At 40.4% G+C, this 24,515-nt stretch overlaps 1 protein-coding gene across 1 annotated transcript in view; it reads left to right on the plus strand.

Moving 5' to 3' along the window:
- The window catches only part of LOC100597632 (EF-hand domain-containing family member C2), a 189,040-nt gene that overhangs the window by 13,371 nt on the left and 151,154 nt on the right, over positions 1-24,515 (plus strand). Inside the window, exons 3-4 of the mRNA XM_030827088.1 lie at positions 1,008-1,158; positions 14,870-15,093. Coding sequence (XP_030682948.1) covers positions 1,008-1,158; positions 14,870-15,093 — 375 coding nt within the window. The remainder of the gene's footprint in view (positions 1-1,007; positions 1,159-14,869; positions 15,094-24,515) is intronic.

The following is a 24,515-nucleotide window of genomic DNA, read 5'->3' on the forward strand; positions in this document are numbered from 1 at the left end:
TTTGCAACTTCATTTATAAAAATTGATCAAAAGTGAGAGACAGAATATTTAAATGGAGCTCTCAGAGAGCTTGAGCCGCAGGTCAAGCTTGAAATGGTAGCCTGAATCTACTTTTCCCACAGTTGTCCTCAATTACCTTGTCGTGCTCAGTGTGTGAGCAGGATGCCATATTAAGAATGTTTCCAATGGCTAAAGATATATATTATTCATACAACATGGCACCTAAGCATAAAGAAATGATTTTAACTGGTCTTCAACTGAAGAAGCAGGCAGTCATCTGCTTCAATATGGGAGAAAAATGGGCTGTGTTTTACTTACTGAGAGGCACAGTTTTTCTAAAGTGTAGTTAAGGAATTTTCAAAGATATTTTTGACTGTCTCTGAATTTTACTGTAACTGCTTTAGAATCCACCTGTCCTTCCCTTCCTTATTCCCTACCACCCCCGTACTAGATGAGTCTGAGTCTAGCATTGGGCTAGGCTCCTTGAGGTTCCCGAAGTGTAAGGTGGGGTCTCCAGGGCATTGGATGAATTTCAGATATGCCTGCTTGAATTGCCTGAAGGCAAGCAATCATCAGGACCAACACTTAGGATTAATTTTATGCCAGAACCAAGGCAGCTTTGTGTTTTTGTTAATGGGAAAAAAATGACAAAACTTATTCATCTTGTGAGAAAGAATATTTTGTCTCTATAACATATACATTTAGAATCCCACTGTGAAATCCCAAAGGCACACTCTAGTTCAGTTTATAAAAGTTGAACGATGGATGTATTACTTGAATATCATTTCCTTGTTTTAACCAGATGGTGATAAAAGTATTAAATAATCTTTATGTATTTTATCTTAGATTGTATATCCATTTGCATAGCTGATGCGTAGAATGTCTTCTTGGAAAAATTCTCTCTCTACTTTTTTCTTTATGTTAAGAAAAAGTATACAGGCAGCTGCTTTGTTGATTTTAAGTTTGCTGAATTTTCATTTCTTAGTTTCTAATTATGATTCCAACAGGTATTATCTTTTGATGCATATTTGGAAGAGAAAGTACTTGATAGAAGCCAAACCAAGTACAGCATAAGATACTACAAAATCTACTTCTACCCTGAAGATGACACAATTCAAGTACATGAACCAGAGGTGAAAAATAGTGGATTGCTTCAAGGTATCTATTTAAAGCAGAATTATGGTTCCTTCACTTCTGACTCCTGCCTTTATATACTGCCTGCCTTTAGCTTTTCAAAAGACTGCATGTTACCGTTTAGGTTGTCTAACCTGCTGGCAGTGGTGAATATGAACATGCCATTAGCGTGTAGTTACTGATTGTGACTTACCAGCTTTTTACCCTCTGCACGTCAGCATTGGCTGGGCCTCTCACTCCTCCGTGGCATACTTGTATCCTTTCAGGTGCTGCTCTGGTATGAGTAAACTCTCCTGTGCCTTTGACTTTTTCTTCAAACCCTTTAGTCACCTTCCCGTGAGCAGATCACTTCCTTCACAACACCATTAGGGGAGAAGAGAAAGCTGTTCTCCACTGCAGCTTCCAGATTGGTATTCTCTTCTTTCTTGAATTTACTGTCATTTGTTTCAACCACCCCCTCCTCATCCTCAAACCTGTTAACTACAGACTTCGATGGTACCTCACCAGAGTCATTGTTCCTTCACCCTGTGTATGCCAGTCATCTTTGTCCATACTCCTCTCAGCCACAAGTAAGAGTTAACTCTGTGATGTGGCCACCAGAGAAGCTAATCCTAGGTTGCATTAAGTATGGCAGAGATCAATGGAGATGACTGATTTCTTCCGTTTGTGCTGTGGGTCCTTCTCTTGGGATGCTGCTGAGTTCTGGATGACTTCAGGGGACAGCAACTATGACGGCGAAAGAGCTGAACATTTGTCATGTGCAAGACAGAATAGTGAAAAGAGATATTTGTCTGTAATGGGGAGACTCAAGTGTGCTTGATTAATGTCCTCAGGAATCTAAAGGGCTGTCATGTGGAGAAGGGGTGACCTTATTCTCTGTATCTTCATGGATGGGATCTAGGGGTCAGGGTTCAGGTCAGTAAGAGGAAGAATTTTCTGGCAGAGAGGTGCTAGAAGTTGTAGGGAATGGACCTGGGTAGGGTTGGGGTTAGGGGTCTGGTGTAGGGGCCGAGGAGAGGAGAGTCACAGATTTGATTGTTCCCTCGTGTAGATAGGGGTGGTTTTTCACTGACAGCCTGCTAGAAGTATAAGAGGATTTGAGTGTGTGTTTGGTCGCTTGCGTAAATGAGCTTTCAGGGTACTCAGTTCCTTGAGGAGCTGATTCTTGGGTGTGGGTTGTTTCTTTGCCTTTTAGAGTATTGCCACCTCCAGTATCTCAGTCTCTGAATTGCCTTCACTAACTACAATATCTACTCCTTTTGCTTTCCCTACTTGCTCATAACTACCATCCCTGTTCTTCACTCTCCTAGAAAAACATATCCTGAATATGTCCATGTCTTTCCATCCCCTTCACTACGATCCTCACCTAAGCTACCCTCATCCGTTGACTAGAGGAATGGAATAGCTGCCTAACGTGGTATCCCTTTTTCCATTCTTGCTCCTCCTACAGTCTGTTCTCCATGCGGCAGGGAGAGTGTTGTGTGGGATGTTACCTGGATGCAGTGGTGGCCTTTGAGAATTGTACATGCAGGCTCTCCCAGAGGCCACAAAACAGAGGGCTCATGGATCACATTAAAATGCATGAATCACATGTTACATTAAAGTAATTTAAAACACATGATGAGATGCAAGAGGGAAAGTGATAGGGTAGGTTCACACACTTGGGACAGGGCACAAGTAGGCAGAAGGACCATACTGCCTGAATCCTGGGGTCAACAATGGTTCTGTCTCTGTTTCACTAACCTTCCCTGCTACTAGTATGGTTTGGAGACCAGAATTGAGGTTCAAGCAAGGAGAACCACTGACAGAAGGGGCCTCAGGCTCAGGGCACACACTTGCTCTGTTGGAGAGATGCAGGGAGAAGTGTGCCTGGCCATGGCTGTAGCTTGTCAATAAGCCTGCTGGATAGTCTTGGGTTTTGTTTGTGTTTCTTGGGCAGAGGTCACATGGGGCCAGAATGGGTGTCACCGATGAATGAGTGGCCAAATTGAGGCCTCATAAATATTGAGTGCTCATGAATATTTAGTGTCCTCATACATTTAGCATATCATGAATATTTAGAGTCCAGGTGCCTCATGTATATTTACGACCTACTGAAAATCAGTTATCTTTTGGTTTTTCCATCCCTTTCTTTCTATGTTTAACATGTCCATGCTCTACTTAGCCTAGTTACCTATTGTTATTTAACACATTTCATGATTTCTGCCTATGCTGAACACATTTTGCTTACTAATTACTAATCTAGGCCTGAGGGCTCTGTATTGATATAGCACAATGAGTTCAAGGGGGAGAAGCAGGGATTTGAGGGCCATGGGCTCTGAGAATAAGGTTGTCATGCAACCTCATTAAGTGTGCAAAGGACTTCCTTCAATGCTCATGAGATTGAGGTTTTTCTTAGAGCATGACTTCATTATGTCTGGTGATTGGAATAATGAATTTGGAGCCAGCCAGCATTGCCAAGAAGTGTTTGTTGGAAGCCTATTCTATCTCAGGCACTGTGCTATGTTTTGGAAAAAATGGACAAAAGGACTGAGTCCCATCATAGCCTTATCTCATGGAGCAATAATAGGCCACCAGATTGGAAAGGAAAGGGAGCAAGGCCACCAGTCCAAGAGTTTTGCAATTGTTCAGGCTAGGAATGCTGAGTGTCCAAGCCAGGACAATGATGGTAGGAATAGAAAATTCGGGAAGGATTTGAGAGACATTTGGTGGGCAGAGTTGATATGCATTGGCCAGTGATTAAGTACAGAGAGTGAGGAGGGGGAATAGCTAATGAAAAAGTGCCTACCTTGCCATTATCTCATTTAATCTCCTGATGACCATCTAAAGTAGTTATTGTCACTGTCAGTTTTTACAGAAAAGGAAACAGGCTTAGGGAGGTAATTTGCTTAGTCTGTTTTGCATTGCTTTAAAGGAATACCTGGGGCTGGGTAATTTATAAAGAAAAGAGGATTATGTGGCTCACAGTTCTGCAGACTGTACAAGAAGCATGGCACCAGCTTCTGCATCTGGTGAGGCCTCAGGAAGCTTTCACTCATGGTGGAAGTGAAAGGAGAGCAGGCGTGTCACATGGCAAGATGGGGAGCAAGAGAGAAAGGATCCCCTCCTTTTTGCCAGACTCTTGTTAACAATCAGATTTTATGGTAACCAACAGAAAGAACTCCCTCATTACTGCGAGGACAACACAAAGACATTCATGTGGGCTCCACCCCCATGACCCAAACACCTCCCAGCAGGCCCCATCTCCAACACTGGGGATCACATTTCAGCGTGAGATTTGGAGGGGAAAAATATCCAAACTATATCGGCCCCAGAGGTCTCTGTGGTTGAGTCATGATACCTTTATAAAGCCCAGGAACACAGAGTAAGAAACAGGATTGGGGTTTGAATCTGGGGTGTGTTTCAGGGCATGAGGCCTTTGAAGGGGTGTTAGACATCTGTGTGGTGATGTCCCTCCAGGCAGGTAGAAACTTAGCATGTGTTTTCAGGAAAAAAGACTAGAAATGGAGATTGGGAATCAGAGGTGCCCAGATCATGACCAGGCTATTCTACCATGTTAGAGGAGAGCCACTGGGGAGGTGATGGAAAGATAAAGGGAATTCAATTTAGTGTCTCTGCTTGGTTTTTCTAGTGGTGGGAAAAGAGGAAGATGAGTATGAGGAGGTAATATGAGCTGTCTTCATTGTTCTTTGTTCCAACTGATACACTATCCACTCCCTGGCCATTTTATTTGGTGAATTTGGCCTACTGGTAAATCTTTCAGGAAATATGGAAATACCATAACATTTTAAAAACAGGTTTTCAAAAATTTTAAGGTTGAAAGTATGACATTTTACAAAGGGACAAGAGGTTTTAGATTCTTTAGGGTCATTTAAAACATATAAGGCAGTTTTTCTGGGAGGTACCCCCCCAGTAGGGACAGACTGACACCTCATTCAACCGGGTACTCCTCTGAGACAAAACTTTCAGAGGAACTATCAGACAGCTGAATTTGTGGTCTCACGAAAATCCGCTGTTCTGCAGCCACCGCTGCTGACACCCAGCCAAACAGGGTCTGGAGTGGACCTCTAGTAAACTCCAACAGACCTGCAGCTGAGGGGCCTGTCTGGTAGAAGGAAAACTAACAAACAGAAAGGACATCCACACCAAAAACCCATCTGTACATCACCATCATCAAAAACAAAAAGTAGATAAAACCACAAAGATGGGGAAAAAACAGAGCACAAAAACTGGAAACTCTAAAAAACAGAGCACCTCTCCTCCTCCAAAGGAACGCAGTTCCTCACCAGCAACGGAACAAAGCTGGATGGAGGATGACTTTGATGAGTTGAGAGAAGAAGGCTTCAGACGATCAAACTACTCTGAGCTACGAGAGGAAATTCAAAACAATAGCAAAGAAGTTAAAAACTTTGAAAAAAAATTAGAAGAATGGATAACTAGAATAACCAATGGAGAGAAGGGCTTAAAGGAGCTGATGGAGCTGAAAGCCAAGTTTCGAGAACTATGTGAAGATTGCAGAAGCCTCAGTAGCAGATGCGATCAACTGGAAGAAAGGGTATCGCTGATGGAAGATGAAATGAATGAAATGAAGTGAGAAGGGAAGTTTAGAGAAAAAAGAATAAAAAGAAATGAACAAAGCCTCCAAGAAATTTGGGACTATGTGACAAGACCAAACCTACGTCTGATTGGTGTACCTGAAAATGATGGGGAGAATGGAACCAAGTTGGAAAACACTCTGCAAGATATTATCCAGGAGAACTTCCCCAATCTAGCAAGGCAGGCCAGCATTCAGATTCAGGAAATACAGAGAAGCCACAAAGATACTCCTCGAGAAGGGCAACTCCAAGACACATAATTGTCAGATTCACCAAAGTTGAAATGAAGGAAAAAATGTTAAGGGCAGCCAGAGAGAATGGTCGGGTTACCCACAAAGGGAAGCCCATCAGACTAACAGCTGATCTCTCAGCAGAAACTCTACAAGCCAGAAGAGAGTGGGGGCCGATATTCAACATTCTTAAAGAAAAGAATTTTCAACCCAGAATTTCCTATCCCGCCAAACTAAGCTTCATAAGTGAAGGAGAAATAAAATACTTTACAGATAAGCAAACGCTGAGTGATTTTGTCACCACCAGGCCTGCCCTAAAAGAGCTCCTGAAGGAAGCACTAAACATGGAAAGGAACGACCGGCACCAGCCACTGCAAAATCATGCCAAACTGTAAGACCATCGAGGCTAGGAAGAAACTATAGCAACTAACGAGCAAAATAACCAACTAACATCATAATGACAGGATCAGTTTCACACATAACAATATTAACGTTAAATGTAAATGGGCTAAATGCTCCAACCAAAAGACACAGACTGGCAAACTGGATAAGGAGTCAGGACCCATCAGTGTGCTGTATTCAGGAAACCCATCTCATGTGCAGAGACACACATAGACTCAAAATAAAGGGATGGAGGAAGATCTGTCAAGCAACTGGAAATCAAAAAAAGGCAGGGGTTGCAATCCTAGTCTCTGATAAAATAGACTTTAAACCAACAAAGATCAAAAGAGACAAAGAAGGCCATTACATAATGGTAAAGGGATCAATTCAACAAGAAGAGCTAACTATCCTAAATATATATGCACCCAACACAGGAGCACCCAGATTCATAAAGCAAGTCCTCAGTGACCTACAAAGGGACTTAAACTCCCACACAATAATAATGGGAGATTTTAACACCCCACTGTCAGCATTAGACAGATCAACGAGACAGAAAGTTAAGGATATTCAGGAATTGAACTCAGCTCTGCATAAAGTGGACCTAATAGACATCTACAGAACTCTCCACCCCAAGTCAACAGAATATACATTTTTTTCAGCACCACACCACACCTATTCCAAAATTGACCACATAGTTGGAAGTAGAGCTCTCCTCAGCAAATGTAAAAGAACAGAAATTATAACAAACTGTCTCTCAGACCACAGTGCAATCAAATTAGAACTCAGGATTAAGAAACTCACTCAAAACCGCTCAACTACATGGAAACTGAACAACCTGCTCCTGAATGACTATTGGGTACATAATGAAATGAAGGCAGAAATAAAGATGTTCTTTGAAACCAACGAGAACAAAGACACAACATACCAGAATCTCTGGGACACGTTCAAAGCAGTGTGTAGAGGGAAATTTATAGCACTAAATGCCCACAAGAGAAAGCAGGAAAGATCCAAAATTGACACCCTAACATCACAATTAAAAGAACTAGGAAAGCAAGAGCAAACACATTCAAAAGCTAGCAGAAGGCTAGAAATAACTAAAATCAGAGCAGAACTGAAGGAAATAGAGACACAAAAAACCCTTCAAAAAATTAATGAATCCAGGAGCTGGTTTTTTGAAAGGATCAACAAAATTGATGGACCGCTAGCAAGACTAATAAAGAAGTAAAGAGAGAAGAATCAAATAGATGCAATAAAAAATGAAAAAGGGGATATCACCACCGATCCCACAGAAATACAATCTACCATCAGAGAATACTACAAACACCTCTATGCAAATAAACTAGAAAATCTAGAAGAAATGGGTAAATTCCTCGACAAATACACCCTCCCAAGACTAAACCAGGAAGAAGTTGAATCTCTGAATAGACCAATAACAGGTTCAGAAATTGTGGCAATAATCAATAGCTTACCAACCAAAAGAGTCCAGGACCTGATGGATTCACAGCTGAATTCTACCAGAGGTACAAGGAGGAACTGGTACCATTCCTTCTGAAACTATTCCAATTGATAGAAAAAAAGGGAATCCTCCCTAACAGTGTTACATTTTACGAAGCCAGCATCGTCCTGATACCAAAACCTGGCAGAGACTTAACCAAAAAAGAGAATTTCAGACCAATATCCTTGATGAACATTGATGCAAAAATTCTCAATAAAATACTGGCAAACCGAATCCAGCAGCACATCAAAAAGCTTATCCACCATGATCAAGTGGGCTTCATCCCTGGGATGCAAGGCTGGTTCAACATACACAAATCAATAAATGTAATCCAGCATATAAACAGAACCAAAGACAAAAACCACATGATTATCTCAATAGATGCAGAAAAGGCCTTTGACAAAATTCAACAACCTTCATGCTAAAAACTCTCAATAAATTAGGTATTGATGGGACGTATCTCAAAATAATAAGAGCTATCTATGACAAATCCACCGCCAATATCCTGAATGGGCAAAAACTGGAAGCATTCCCTCTGAAAACTGGCACAAGACAGGGATGCCCTCTCTCACCGCTCCTATTCAACATAGTGCTGGAAGTTCTGGCCAGAGTAATCAGGCAGGAGAAGGAAATAAAGGGTATTCAATTAGGAAAAGAGGAAGTCAAATTGTCCCTGTTTGCAGATGACATGATTGTATATCTAGAAAACCCCATTGTCTCAGCCCAAAATCTCCTTAAGCTGATTAGCAACTTCAGCAAAGTCTCAGGATACAAAATTAATGTACAAAAATCACAAGCATTCTTGTACACCAATCACAGACAAACAGAGAGCCAAATCATGAGTGAACTCCCATTCACAATTGCTTCAAAGAGAATAAAATACCTAGGAATCCAACTTACAAGGGATGTGAAGGACCTCTTCAAGGAGAACTAAAACCACTGCTCAGTGAAATAAAAGAGGATACAAACAAATGGAAGAACATTCCATGCTCATGGGTTGGAAGAATCAATGTCGTGAAAATGGCCATACTGCACAAGGTAATTTATAGATTCAATGCCATTCCCATCAAGCTACCAATGACTTTATTCACAGAATTGGAAAAAACTACTTTAAAGTTCATATGGAACCAAAAAAGAGCCCGCATCGCCAAGTCAATCCTAAGCCAAAAGAACAAAGCTGGAGGCATCACGCTACCTGACTTTAAACTATACTACAAGGCTACAGTAACCAAAACAGCATGGTACTGCTACCACAACAGAGACATAGATCAATGGAACAGAACAGAGCCCTGAGAAATGATGCCGCATAGCTACAACTATCTGATCTTTGACAAACCTGACAAAAACAAGAAATGTGGAAAGGATTCCCTATTTAATAAATGGTGCTGGGAAAACTGGCTAGCCATATGTAGAAAGCTGAAACTGGATCCCTTCCTTACACCTTATACAAAAATTAATTCAAGATGGATTAAAGACTTACATGTTAGACCTAAAACCATTAAAATCCTACAAGAAAACCTAGGCAATACCATTCAGGATATAGGCGTGGGCAAGGACTTTATGTCTAAACACCAAAAGCAATGGCAACAAAAGCCAAAATAGACAAATGGGATCTCATTAAACTAAAGAGCTTCTGCACAGCAAAAGAAACTATCATCAGAGTGAACAGGCAACCTACAGAATGGGAGACAATTTTTGCAACCTACTCATCTGACAAAGGGCTAATATCCAGAATCTACAATGAACTCAAACAAATTTACAAGAAAAAAACAACCCCATCAAAAAGTGGGCAGAGGACATGAACAGACACTTCTCAAAAGAAGACATTTATGCAGCCAAAAAACACATGAAGAAATGCTCATCATCACTGGCCATCAGAGAAATGCAAATCAAAACCACAGTGAGATACCATCTCACACCAGTTAGAATGACCATCATTAAAAAATCAGGAAACAACAGGTGCTGGAGAGGATGTGAAGAAATAGGAACAACTTTTACACTGTTGGTGGGACTGTAAAGTAGTTCAACCATTGTGGAAGTCAGTGTGGCGATTCTTCAGGGATCTCGAACTAGAAATACCATTTGACCCAGCCATCCCATTACTGGATATATACCCAAAGGACTATAAATCATGCTGCTATAAAGACACATGCACACGTATGTTTATTGCGGCACTATTCACAATAGCAAAGAGTTGGAACCAACCCAAATGTCCAACAACGATAGACTGGATTAAGAAAATGTGGCACATATACACCATGGAATACTATGCAGCCATAAAAAATGATGAGTTCATGTCCTTTGTAGGGACATGGATGAAACTGGAAAACATCATTCTCAGTAAACTATCGCAAGGACAAAAAACCAAACACCGCATGTTCTCACTCATAGGTGGGAATTGAACAATGAGAACTCATGGACACAGGAAGGGGATCATCACACTCCGGGGACTGTTGTGGGGTGGGGGGAGGGGGGAGGGACAGCATTAGGAGATACACCTAATGCTAAATGACGAGTTAATGGGTGCAGGAAATCAACATGGCACATGGATACATATGTAACAAACCTGCACATTGTGCACATGTACCCTAAAACCCTAAAGTATAATAATAAAAAAAAAAAAACATATAAGGCAGTTTTTGAAGATTGGCAAGAATGCATTCAAAAGTGGTCGAAGATTATTTAAGAACAAAGAATTTATAATTTATAATTTCTGTGGACATCTGTTTTACTTATGTGTATTTGATTATGTAATAGTATTGCTGTAGCAAAAAGAAAAAATTTCTTACAGGTTTTCATCTAAATATTTTGTTCTGATATTCGCTCACTAAGCTCTGCTTATTTTCTGATTACTTTCCCACCATGACACCAAACTTGCACAAACGATAGACTGGAGGTCACAGGACACCCCAGGCCTGGGTTAGTGACTTGCATTATTGTTATTGTCTTTCAAGTGAAAGCTCATAATCCTATAGCTCACTGGCCCCTGTCCAGTTCATCTTAGTTTTATTAAACTATCCAAGAAGAAATATGAAATGTAGCTTCTTTTAGAATCTTCGAAAGGCTTTTATTAAGACTTTTCAATTCAGACTCTTGATTTCAAATCTCACATAGGCAGATTCCAAAGGCAAGCTGAAGATAGTCATAATGATGTACTTGAAAATCATTCTTGTGTAAGGAGGGAGGAATGCTATCGTAAAAAAGCATTCAGAAAAAAAAAATGAAACATAAATGGAAATATGGTCACTTTGATCTAAACCACAGGGAAATGTTAGAAAGTTAAAGCTTAAAGAGTATAGCCAGATAGCAGGGCTTTTACAAAGGAAGAGAAATGTAAAACATGAAGATGAGGAAAAGCTGAACATGTGTCCCAATAGTCTTTATTGGGCAGTTAAGATAAACCTCTGAAAATTTAAAGGGCAAATACGGTGCTTTAGTTGTTTTTTTGTTTTGTAACAATATCTTTATCTACCTTGATGATTTCACCTGCTCTTCAATGTGGGCCAAAGACATGGTATCCTGCCCCTTTCTTCGATATCCCAAAACAAATTCCTGCTGATGGAGTTTCTGCCATTTATTGTGGAAAACTAAAAACATACAAATTCTGATAATTAGAAATTTTAAGTCTCAAAGGACACAGTTGAGAAATCCTATGAATATGTTGTTGAAAGCTCTCATGTGCAACTGTAGATTTCAAATGGCCCACGTTGGTTTTCTGATTAATATGGAACTGTGACGTTAGATTTTTGGTTATCAAAACCTTACTGTTAGTGTTAGACCTGCCTTTTCTCTCTAACTCATGGGTGTTCAGGATTCTTTTTTGTCATCAAGAAGAACTTCCATGGCCTTTTCTGAGAAGCATCTAGTGAGAGAAGTGTAGAGGCTAAGAGAAGGAAGAGTTGGGGGGCTTGAGATCTGCAGGCTCCTGGGAGAGGCAAGTCAGCAGGTGGGCAGGCCCTGCAGGGTGCATTGCCATAGCAGTGGGTGGGCATCTCTGGAAATTTCCCCTTAGAGGAGAGAGGCTTTTCTTTCCGAAGAGCAGCTTCATCTCTCTTTTCTTTTCATGGTGGCTGGTAGCTCTTTTATCCATTTGCATCCTGTTATGCCTAGGGCTCTTCCTCCTCAAGTAATATGTAGCTGCAGTACAGTGAGATACAGCTCAGTGCAAACTATGGAAAGTAATGGTATTTAGTTAGAGTCTGAAAGCCCAACTTCAAGGTCTTTTACTGCCATTCATTAGGGCATGACCTTGGGCATGGCATTTAACCTCTCTGAGCTTTGGTTTTCTCATCCTTAAACTGAATATTCATATTTCATGTATTATCTGCCTTATAGAATTATTGAGGATTAAGTGAGACAGTGTAAGTGAAAGTTTATCCTAGGGCTATGATGATGATTGTGATTAGTATTACTTAAAAGCCCAGTGGGTGGGCAAGTTTTTCCCACCTAGAAAAATATAGGACTCCTATTCAAAGTCTTATGGAACAAAAATCATCACTAACTTGCTTATTTGAGTTTCTATAATGAAGTAAAAATGCAAGATAGATGGAATTTTTGAAGAAGCTTCTGACTGTTGAATAATTCTTATATATTTTAAAAACTGTCACAATATAAGTATTTTTAAAGTAGTATATAATGGTTCCTGAAAATACCTGAAATGCCTATCCTTTTATACATGTTTAAGTATGCAATTTGTTCTAAATGTCTAATCTTGAATGATTAAATAATTTGCATACTGTTTTCAGTGCTATGAATTAAAGGCTAATTGAACTATAATTTTTTTGCAGTAAAATTATATCATCTTTTATGTAGTAAATTCAAAAATATTCTAGGCCAGTTCTAATTTTATACTTTTATTATTTTAATTTAATGCACCAAGTAATTAAAAATTGCTGCAAAGAAAAGAAGCTGAAAATGATTTTAGGTAATTTCCTCTCAACAGAGTGAAAAGATGATAAGTAGAATAATGGAAGAGAGCCCAACACAATTCCTGGCACATAAAGATATTCATTAAATATTCCATAATGAATAAGCAATGACTAATTTCTAAGTGTCTCTAGACTTTGAGAAAAGGCACCATTTTCAGTGCTATATAAAATACAGAGAAGATAGGTTGACATCTTTATATTAAAATACCTCCATGCAGAGTTCCCACAAGCCAATTTTTATTGAATCATTAGATCCACAGTTCTGCTTTCCTTTTCTCTTTGTTCTTGGAGTAGATTCTCAGGCCCAAGTCAGTTACAGATATTGAGAGACAATTCTCCATGGGTATCATGCGTTTCTGTATCTTGCAAGCAGAGGCACTGACTTCTCTTTGTTCTGGACTATCTCTTCAAGGATATTTATATAGCAAGTAGCTGTGGAAGACAAAAATAGTCTCTCCCTCTGGAGCAAAGTATAGGTTTGCTTATAGCCTTGGAAGATAGAGGCTTAGTGTCTCCTTCCAGAATAAAGTCTAATAAAGATAGTAGCTCCCTTGGAGATAAAGAGCAGGGATGCTTAATTCTAATTATAGAAGATTTGGGTTCCCTAAGCTAAGGGTTACTCTCCTGTAATGTAACCCACTGCATGTACAAATGTTACCTGGCCCTTACTGTGTCATCCTGTGGGAATTGGGGCTTAGGAAACTGTAAAAAGAAATGCTAATATTCAGGCTATTCTTACTGCTGTTGATTAATAAACTGCCTTTTATCTCTGACCAAGGCACCTCCTGTCTTCTACCAGCATTCATGAAACTATGGAAGGCTAACTTGTCATCTTGCAAGTAGGATAAAATCTCAAACCTTGAAAAATTCTTTTTTTCTTTTCTTTTCTTTTCTTTTTTTTGAGACAGGGCCTCACTCTGTTGCCCAAGTTAGAGTACAATAGTGTGATCATGGCTTACTTTAGCCTCGACCTCCTGGACTCAAGTAATCCTCCTACCTTTCAGCCTCCCGAGTAGCTGGGACCACGTGTGGGCACCACCATATCCAGCTAATTTTTTTTAATTAATTTTTTTTCTTTTGTAGAGATAGGATTTTGCCATGTTGCCCAGCCTGGTCTCGAACTCTTGGGCTCAAGCAGTCTGCCTGCTTTGGCCTCCAAAAGTGGTGGGATTACAGGTGTGAGCCACCGTGCCTGCCCCCTAAACAATCCTTAACAACAGATTGCAGCAATATTTGGGTAACTTGGCTGGTATGGTGTGGTATAGTTGGTACACTCATGTAGGCAAGGAACCCTTTTACCTCCAGTGGCTGACCACTCTTGGATATACGTGGGGACCCTGGGAACATATTCTCAAGAGGAGAAATGAATGGGCATCAGGGTTGGAAGTAGAAGATGGGATGAGATCTAGAGCTTTTGGCCCAGAGCACTGGCTAGAACTATGAAGCCTCTGATAACCCTCACTTGAGGTAGTGCTTGGGTGGAGGTGGACAGAGGTTATAGAGGAAGGAGGAGGAAAAATAGGTTGATAGAGGAAAGAAGATTCCATGAAACTTCACAGCAGCCAAAAGTCATTCATCCTTACTGAAACTTCTAAGTCAATGTTGGCACCTATCATTCCAAAGCTTACTGGCTTCTTTTTTTTTTTTTCTGAGCCATGAGTACACATTTTTGTGAGCACTCTGCATTGTTGTGCTAATGCCTGTTGAGTGTGCTTACATTGAGTTCTTGCTGGTGGCTGAATGTGAGCAGGCTTGTTCTAGGAAAAGACGTGATGGCAGCATCTGGTATTTTTCATCATTCTGCCTATGTCCCCTGTCCTTCATCCCCCATCCTCACACCAGTCTTTATGGTTTATTAAAATACTTCCCAACCACCACTTAGGCAACTGTAACCACATGCAAGGCTGGCCACAGAGCTCTGAACTTCAGAAATCTCAGCTCCTTCTGACTCCCTCAGAGTTGGAATGTACTAATGCTGCTTCCTAGAACAAGTCCTTTGCCCAGTTTTCTGTTGGGGGAATGTATTCAGGGTTGTTAGTGAATGTGCTGTATCTTCTTACTTGTTAGCCACATGATAAAACAGTTGTATTTTCTTTCATGCCATAGGGACTTTTATCCGGCGTCATCGGATTACTCTTCCGCCTCCTGATGACGATCAGTTTTATACTGTGTATCATTTTAATGTCGGCACAGAGGTTGTCTTCTATGGCTGGAAATTCAAGATTTATGACTGTGATACATTCACAAGAAACTTTTTGAGGAAAATAGGGGTCAAAGTGAATCCCCCAGTACAACGTCCAGAAGATCCTTACATGAAGATTCGGAGAGAGGTAAGGAATTGACGTTCATTGAGTTCTTGTCTTCAAAATAAAAATCCCTTTGGAAAGTCAGTAAAGGGTGTTTGTACTCCTGTTGCAGATGTGAAAGAGCTTTTAGAGCCATAGTTATTCCAGTTGTTTTGTTCTTCTTTGGACTAGAGGGAAGGCTGAGTGTTAGCCACAGAGCAAGAATGACTTCCTCACTGCCTCACCCCAATTCTCTTTGTAGAGACTCTCTCTTTCAGGCAGTAGGAGTCTTCAGTGAACTGCACAGGTGAGACAGTTTCTAGGCACCCACAATTGACTTTGTGGTCACTGATGGTACATGAGTTGTATCCACATTTCCTTGGCTTGTGTTTTTGCATTTTAGTTGCCTAACTCTGGCTAGAAAGATCTTTGCTTCTATACTGGTGATTTAGTGAACCAAGCCTTGGGTACACATTTTTTCTTCCTCCTAGGAAATTCCAGGTCCTCTTAGGGTGGCACTGGATGCCAAGATGCTCTGGAAGAATAAGGAGGACCATGATTCTGGTATACCCCCTTTAGGAAAGGATGTTTATGTACAAGGTCTGACCCCAGCTAGTGTAAGGGAGTAAAGACTCAATATTTTTAGTATTATTTTTGTCTTCCTATTTTTTAAACAGTCCCTGGGCCCAAATTTTGTTTTCCAGAAGAATTTGAACACTCAAAGGGGTGGAAGGTGACAACACCCAGCTAATCTCCTTGCTGGGACTGGATTGCAAATGTCTTGACTCTTACCCTGATTTCCATCATTGTCACTTGTTTCCTTTTTCCTTTTCTATTGAAGTGTGATTACATACAGTAAAATACACAGAAATTAAGTGTACAGTTGGATGAGTCTTAACAAATACACGTACCCCTATAACCTACCCCCGATTGAGATGTAGAGCAATTCTCTTCCCCCAGAAAGTCCCCTCATGTGTTTTTTGAATCAATCCCACTCCACACCACAGACAACTGCTGTTCTCATTTCTATCCCTATAGATGAGTTTTGTCTGATTTTTATTGTTTTAAAACTTATAATTCATTTCCTTGCAGAGAGGTAACAAAATTTAGAACAAAATTCGCTTATGATTCTGTTTTGATCTCTTTTTAAAAGCCACTTGTAGGATCATTCATCTATTCCTGCCTCCCGGCCCCAGCAGAATTATTCTTTAATGTTGTTGTAGGCCTACAACCCTCTGGAGAAATATATATATTGTTGATCCTGGAATATCTAAGGTGAAATGCCTGTATATTGACGTACAAAGGGATTTTTTTTGGTTTGGATTCAGTTTTATTTTTTCCAAATGCCCTGGATGAAAGAGTCTAGATAAATAGAAAGAATTTAGAACCAGCAGAGAGAACTTGAAGGAAATGGATCCAAATGAATTGCCACCCTTTTGCATATGGCTGCACTGATTCACTAACAGTTGTTGTTACATGACAGTGATTGTGAATAATGATGGATTATATGAAAACGAACAGAGCACTGTGGGATTTCATAGGTTTATGAAGAAAAAAATACATATATATATTTAAAATTATACTTTAAGTTCTGTGACATGTGCAGAATGTGCAGGTTTGTTACGTAGGTATACACGTGCCATGGTGGTTTTCTGCACCCATCAACCCATCATTTACTTTAGGTATTCTGCTAATGCTGTCTCTCCCCTATCCCCCCACCCCCTGACAGGCCCTGGTGTGTGATGTTCCCCTCCCTGTGTCCATGTGTTCTCATTGTTCAACTCCCATTTATGAGTGAGAACATGCAGTGTTTTGTTTTCTGTTCCTGTGTTAGTTTGCTGAGAATGCTGGTTTCCAACTTCATCCATGTCCCTGCAAAGGACATGAACTCATCCTTTTTTATGACTGCATAGTATCCCATGGTGTGTATGTGCCACATTTTCTTTATCCAGTCTATCATTGATGAGCATTTGCATTGGTTCCAAGTCTTTGCTATTGTGAATAGTGCTGCAGTAAACACACGTGTGCATGTGTCTTTATAGTAGGATGATTTATAATCCTTTGGGTATATACCCAGTAATGGGATTGCTGGGTCAAATGGTATTTCTGGTTCTAGATCCTTAAGGAATTGCCACATTGTGTTCCACAATGGTTAAACTAATTTACACTCCCACCAACAGTGTAAAAGCATTCCTATTTCTCCACATCCTCTCCAGCATCTGTTGTTTCCTGGCTTTTTAATGATTGCCATTCTTTATTTTTTTGAAATGGAGTCTCACTCTGTTGACCAGGCTGTAGTACAGTGGCGCGATCTTGGCTCACTGCAAACTCCTCTTCCCAGGTTCAAGCAATTCTCTGCCTCAGCCTCCTGAGTAGCTGGGATTACAGGGGCCTGCCACCACACCTGGCTAATTTTTTTTTAAATATTTTTAGTAGAGACAGGGTTTCCCCATCTTGGCCAGGTTGGCATTGAACTCCTGACCTCGTGATCCAGCTGCCTCAGCGTCCCAATGATGGCCATTCTAAGTGGCATGAGATGGTATCTCATTGTGGTTTTGATTTGCATTTCTCTAACTACCAGTGATGATGAGCTTTTTTTCATATGTTTCTTGGCTGCATAAATGTCTTGTTTTGAGAAGTGTCCATTCACATCCTTTGTCCTCTTTTTGATTTTTTTTTTTTTTTTTTTTTGTAAATTTAAGTTCCTTGTAGATTCTGGATATTAGCCCCTTGTCAGTTGGATAGATTGCAAAAATTTTCTTCCATTCTGTAGGTAGCCTGTTTACTCTGATGATAGTTTCTTTTGCTGTGCAGAAGCTCATTAGTTTAAATAGATCCCATTTGTCAATTTTGGCTTTTGTTGCCATTGCTTTTGGTATTTTAGTCATGAAGTCTTTGCCCATGCCTATGTCCTGAATGGTATTGCCTAGGTTTTCTTTAGAGTTTTTATGATTTTAGGTCTTATGTTTAAGTCTTTAGTCCATCTTGAATTAATTTTTATATAAGGTGTAAGGAAGGGGTCCAGTTTCAGTTTTCTGCATATGACTAGCCAGTTTTCCCAACACCATTCATTAAATACGTAATCCTTTCCTCATTGCTTGTTTTTGTCAGGTTTGTCAAAGATCAGATGGTTGTAGATATGTGGTGTTATTTCTGAGGCCTCTCTTCTGTTCCATTGGTCTATATCTCTGTTTTGGTACCAGTACCATGCTGTTTTGGTTACTGTAAACTTGTAGTATAGTTTGAAGTCAGGTAGTGTGATGCCTCCAGCTTTGTTCTTTTTGCTTAGGATTGTCTTTGCTATATGAGCTCTTTTTTGGTTCCATATGAAATTTAAAGTAGTTTTTTCTAATTCTGCGAAGAAAGTCAATGGTAGCTTGATGGAGATGGCATTGAATTTAAATTACTTTGGGCAGTATGGCCATTTTTATGGTATTGATTCTTCTATCTATGAGCATGGAATGTTCTTCCGTTTGTGTCTTCCCTTATTTCCTTGAGCAGTGGTTTGTAGTTCTTGAAGAGGTCCTTCACATCCCTTATAAGGAATAACATTCCTAGGTATTTTATTCTCTTTGTAGCAGTTGTGAATGGGAGTTCACTCATGATTTGGCTCTCTATTATTGGTGTATAGGAATGCTTGTGATTTTTGCACATTGATTTTGTGTCCTGAGACTTTGCTGAAGTTGCTTATCAGCTTAAGGAGATTTTGGGCTGAGATGATGGGGTTTTCTAAATATACGATCATGTCATCTGCAAACAGAGACAATTTGAGTTCCTCTCTTCCTATTTGAATACCCTTCATTTCTTTCTCTTGCCTGATTGCCCTGGCCAGAACTTCCAATACTATGTTGAATAGGAGTGGTGAGAGGGGACATCCGTTTCTTGTGCCAGTTTTCAAAGGGAATTCTTCCAGCTTTTGCCCATTCAGTATGATATTGGCTGTGGGTTTGTCATACATAGCTCTTACTATTTTGAGATACATTCCATCAATACCTAGTTTATGGAGAGTTTTTAGCATGAAGGGGTGTTGAATTTTATTGAAGGCCTTTTCTGCATCTATTGAGATAATCATGTGATTTTTGTCACTGGTTCTGTTTATGTGATGGATTACATTTATTGATTTGCATATGTCAAACCAGCCTTGCATCCCAGGGATGAAGCTGAGTTGATCTTTGTGGATAAGCTTTTTCATGTGCTGCTGGAATCAGTTTGCCAGTATTTCATTCAGGATTTTCGCATCAATCTTCATCGGGGATATTGGCCTGAAATTTCCTTTTTTTTTTTTTTTTTTTTTTTTGTTGTTGTTGTTGTGTCTCTGCCAGGTTTTGGTATCAGGATGATACTGGCCTCCTAAAATGAGTTAGGGAGGAATGCCTCTTTTTCTATTGTTTGGAATAGTTTCAGAAGGAATGGTACCAGCTTCTCTTTGTACCTCTGGTAGAATCTGGCTGTGAATCCATCTGGTCCTGGGCTGTTTTTGGTTGGTAGGCTATTAATTACTGCCTCAATTTCAGAACTTGTTATTGGTCTATTCAGGGATTTGACTTCTTCCTGGGTTAGTCTTGGGAGGGTGTATGTGTCCACGAATTTATCTATTTCTTCTAGATTTTCTGGTTTATCTGTGTAGAGGTGTTTATACTATTCTCTGATGGTAGCTGGTATTTCTGTGGGATCAGTGGTGATACCCTGTTTATCGTTTTTTATTGTGTTCATTTGATTCTTCTCACTTTTTCTCCTTATTAGTCTGGCTGCCAGTCTATTTTGTTGATCTTTTCAAAAAACCACCTCCTGGATTCATTGAATTTTTTTTAAAGGGTTTTTCATGTCTCTATCTCCTTCAGTTCCACTCTGATCTTAGTTATTTTTTGCCTCCTTCTAGCTTTTGAATTTGTTTGCTCTTACTTCTCTAGTTCTTTTAATTGTGATGTTAGTGTGTTGATTTTAGATCTTTCTCACTTTCTCCTGTGGGCATTTAGTGCTTATAAATTTGCCTCTAAACACTGCTTTAGTTGTGTCCCAGAGATTCTGGTATATTGTGTCTTTGTTGTCATTTGTTTCAAAGAACTTATTTATTTCTGCCTTAATTTTGTTATTTACCCAGTAGTCATTCAGGAGCGGGTTGTTCAGTTTCCATGCAGTTGTGCGGTTTTGAGTGAGTTTCTTAATCCTGAGTTCTAAGTTGATTGCTCTGTGATCTGAGAGACTGTTTGTTGTGATTTCTGTTCTTTTGCATTTTCTGAGGAGTGTTTTACTTCCAGTTATGTGGTCAACTTTAGAATAAATGTGATGTGGTGCTGAGAAGAATGTATACTGTGTTGATTTGGGGTGGAGAGTTCTGTAGATGTCTATTAGGTCCGCTTGGTCCAGAGCTGAGTTCAAGTCCTGAATATCCTTGTTAATTTTCTGTCTTGTTGTGATCTGTCTGATATTGACAGTGGGGTGTTAAAGTCTCTCATTATTATTGTGTGGGAGTCTAAATCTCTCTGTAGGTCTCTAAGGACTTGCTTTATGAATCTGGGTGCTCCTGTATTGGGTGCATATATATTTAGGATAGTTGGCTCTTCTTGTTGCATTGATCTCTTTACCATTATGAAATGCCTTTCTTTGTCTTTTTTGATCTTTGTTGGTTTAAAGTCTGTTTTATCAGAGACTAGGATAGAAACCCCTGCTTTTTTTGCTTTCTATTTGCTTGGTAAATCTTCCTCCCTTCCCTTATTTTGAGCCTATATGTGTCTTTGCATGTGAGATGGGTCTCCTGAATACAGCACACTGATGTGTCTTGACTCTATCCAATTTGCCAGTCTGTGTCTTTTAATTGGGACATTTAGCCTGTTTACATTTAAGGTTAATATTGTTGTGTGTGAATTTGATCCTGTCATTATGATGCTAGCTGGTTATTTTGTCCATTAATTGATGCAGTTTCTTCATAGTGTCAATGGTCTTTACAATTTGGTATGTTTTTGCAGCGGTTGGTACTGGTTTTTCCTTTCCACGTTCAGTGCTTCCTTCAGGAGCTCTTGTAAGGCAGGCCTGGTGATGACAAAATCTTTCAGCATTTGCTAATCTGTAAAGGATTTTATTTCCCCCTTGCTTATGAAGCTTAGTTTGGCTGGATATGAAATTCTGGGTTGAAAATTCTTTTCTTTAAGAATGTTGAACATTGGCCCCCACTCTCTTCTGGCTTGTAGAGTTTCTGCCGAGAGATCAGTTCTTAGTCTGATGGGCTTACCTTTGTGGGTAACCTGACCTTTCTCTCTGGCTGCCCTTGACACTTTTTCCTTCATTTCAACTTTGGTGAATCTGACAATTATGTGTCTTGGAGTTGCTCTTCTTGAGGAGTATCTTTGTGGTGTCCTCTGTATTTCCTAAATTTGAATGTTTGCCTGTCTTGCTAGGTTGGGGAAGTTCTCCTGGATAATATCCTGAAGTGTGTTTTCCAACTTGGTTCCATTCTCCCTATCACTTTCAGGTACGCCAATCAAACATACATTTGGTCTTTTCACATAGTCCCGTATTTCTTGGAGGCTTTGTTTGTTCCTTTTCATTCTTCTCTAATCTTGTCTTCACGCTTTATTTCATTAAGTTGATCTTCCATCTCTGATATCCTTTCTTCCACTTAATCGATTCAGCTATTGATATTTGTGTATGCTTCACAAAGTTCTTGTGCTGTGTTTTTCAGCTCCATCAGGTCATTTATATTCTTCTCTAAACTGGTTATTCTAGTTAGCAATTCCTCTAACGTTTTTTCAAGGTTCTTAGCTTCCTTGCATTGGGTTAGAACATGCTCCTTTAGCTCAGAGGAGTTTGTTATTACCCACCTTCTGAAGTCTACTTCTGTCAATTCATCAAACCCATTCTTCGTCCAGTTTTGTTCTCTTGCTGGTGAGGAGTTGTGATCCTTTGGAGGAGAAGAGGTGTTCTGGTTTTGGGAATTTTTCAGCCTTTTTGTGCTGGTTTTTCTTCATCTTTGTGGATTTATCTACCTTTGGTCTTTGCTGTTGGTGACCTTCAGATGGAGTTTTCGTTTGGACATCCTTTTTGTTGATGTTGATGCTATTCCTTTTTGTTTGTTAGTTTTCCTTCTAATAGTCAGGCTTCTCTGCTGCAGGTCTGCTGGAGTTTGCTGGAGGTCCAATCCAGACCTTGTTTGCCTGGGTATCACCAGCAGAGGCTGCACAACAGCAAAGATTGCTGCCTGTTTCTTCCTCTGGAAGCTTCATCCCAGAGGGGCACCCTCCAGATGCCAGCCGGAGGTCTCCTTTAAGAGGTGTCTGTCAACCCCTGTTGGGAGGTGTCTCCTAGCAGGAGGCACAGGGGTCAGGGACCCACTTGAGGAGGCAATCTGTCCTTTAGCAGAGCTCGAGCACTGTGCCGGGAGGTCTGCTGCTCTCTTTAGAGCTGGCAGGAGGAACGTTTAAGTCTGCCGAAGCTGTGCCCACAGCCACCCCTTCCCCCATGTGCTGTGTCCCAGGAAGATGGGAGTTTTATCTATAAGCCTGTGACTGGGGCTGCTGCCTTTCTTTCAGAGATGGCTTACCCAGAGAGGAGGAATCTAGAGAGGTAGTCTGGCTACAAAATCATTGCTGAGCTGTGGTGGACTCCGCCCAGTTACAAGTTCCTGGCGGCTTTGTTTACACTGTGAGGGGAAAACCGCCTAAACAAGCCTCAGTAATGGGGGACGCCCCTCCCCCACCAAGCTGCAGCGTCCCAAATCGACTTCAGACTGCTGTGCCGGCAGCGAGAATTTCAAGCCATTGGTCTTAGCTTGCTGGGGGGATCCACTGAGCTAGACCACTTGGCTCCCTGGCTTCCACCTCTTTTCCAGGGGAGTGAGCAGTTCTGTCTCACTGGTGTTCCAGGCACCACTGGGGTATGAAAAAAACTCCTGCAGCTAGCTTGGTGTCTGCCCAAACAGCTGCCCAGTTTTGTGCTTGAAACCTAGGGCCCTGGTGGTGTAGGCACCCGAGGGAATCTCCTGGTCTGAGGGTTGCAAAGACCATGGGAAAAGCATAGTATCTGGGCCAGAGTACGCTATTCCTCACCACACCGTCCCTCACGGCTTGCCTTGGCTAGGGGAGGGAGTTCCCTGACCCCTTGCACTTCCAGGGTGAGGCGATGCCCTACCCTGCTTCAGCTCGCCCTCCATGGGCTGCACCTACTGTCTAACCAGTCCCAGTGAGATGAGCCGGATACCTCAGTTGGAAATGCAGAAATCACCCTCCTTCTGCATTGATCTTCCTGGGAGCTGCAGACCAGAGCTGTTCCTATTCGGCCATCTTGCCAGCCACCTCCAGGAAAAGATCTTTTGTGCCAGGAATTGAGAATAAATACCAAGAACAGCCAAGAAATGTTTTAAATAATTTCCTTTCAGAGTGGGGACATCATTTTAGCATTTATTCCGGAGAAGATTCTTCAATAAATATAGAAATCTTTGGGAAATTAGGAGTTTAATAAGAGGCTTCTATGTTGACTTTCATACATTTATTTCTGCAGCATTTGCTGTCTTGAATTGTAAAGTTAAAATTAAACAATTTAACTTAGACCGAAAAGAATCCCAATGGTATATTATCAATAATGCTTTTCTTAGAAGCCTCATAATGCCAAAGAAACATTTTTCAATCGATTGAAATAGTGGTCCCATAATTTCATTTAAATATCAGGGATAAGACTGAAGAGTCTTTGGAAAGCCATCATGTCTCCCCACTGTCTTGGGTTAAGACTGCCTTCGACAGATAGAAATTTCGAGAATTTACAAAAAGATTGTATAACCTGATTTGGGATAACATCTCCCTTGTCAGTGTGCACTTCCTTATATAACAGTCCTATTTGGTTACATCAGATGAAATGGGGGCAGTTTTACTCCATGACAGGGCTGCGAAAGTGCAAATAGAGGGAAGAGTTGCATCAAGAAGACTCTGGAACTAGTGGTTCCTGGGACAGAGGACAGCTGAGGCAGAGGCTCTGCAGACCTTAAGACCTTCTCCATTTGCTGTGCTCCTGTTTCTCCGGGGCATTCTTATCCTTGATACCTAAAGCCTTTTGAGCTAAAATAAAACAGTGAATATATTTCTTCCCTTTTACGTTCACAAAAATCTTTGAATGAGTAAGAAGTATGTACACATATGAATTTCCCAGTGAAAAGACAAATTATGTTTTTGGTTGAGATAGAGTCAATTAACATAGAGTCAAACATATAAATCTTAAGTGTATAGGTCAACAAGTTTTGTAAAATGTGTGCAGTTGAGTAACCAACACAAAAATCGAGATGTAGAATATTTTTACCACCTCAGAAAGTTCCTTTCTCCCCCTTTCTGGTCAAATTCCCTACCCAGAGGCAATTACTGTTCTTATTTCTGTCACCATAGATTAGTTTTGTCTGTTCTTAAATAAGAATTTTAAATCTTCTTGAAAAGTCAGTTTTAAAAAATATTAAAGAAGTATAGTTTTTTTCTTTTTTTAATCTTTTT

The sequence above is a fragment of the Nomascus leucogenys genome, chromosome 14 (assembly GCF_006542625.1).
Source record: "Nomascus leucogenys isolate Asia chromosome 14, Asia_NLE_v1, whole genome shotgun sequence".
NCBI classification, from domain to species: domain Eukaryota; kingdom Metazoa; phylum Chordata; class Mammalia; order Primates; family Hylobatidae; genus Nomascus; species Nomascus leucogenys.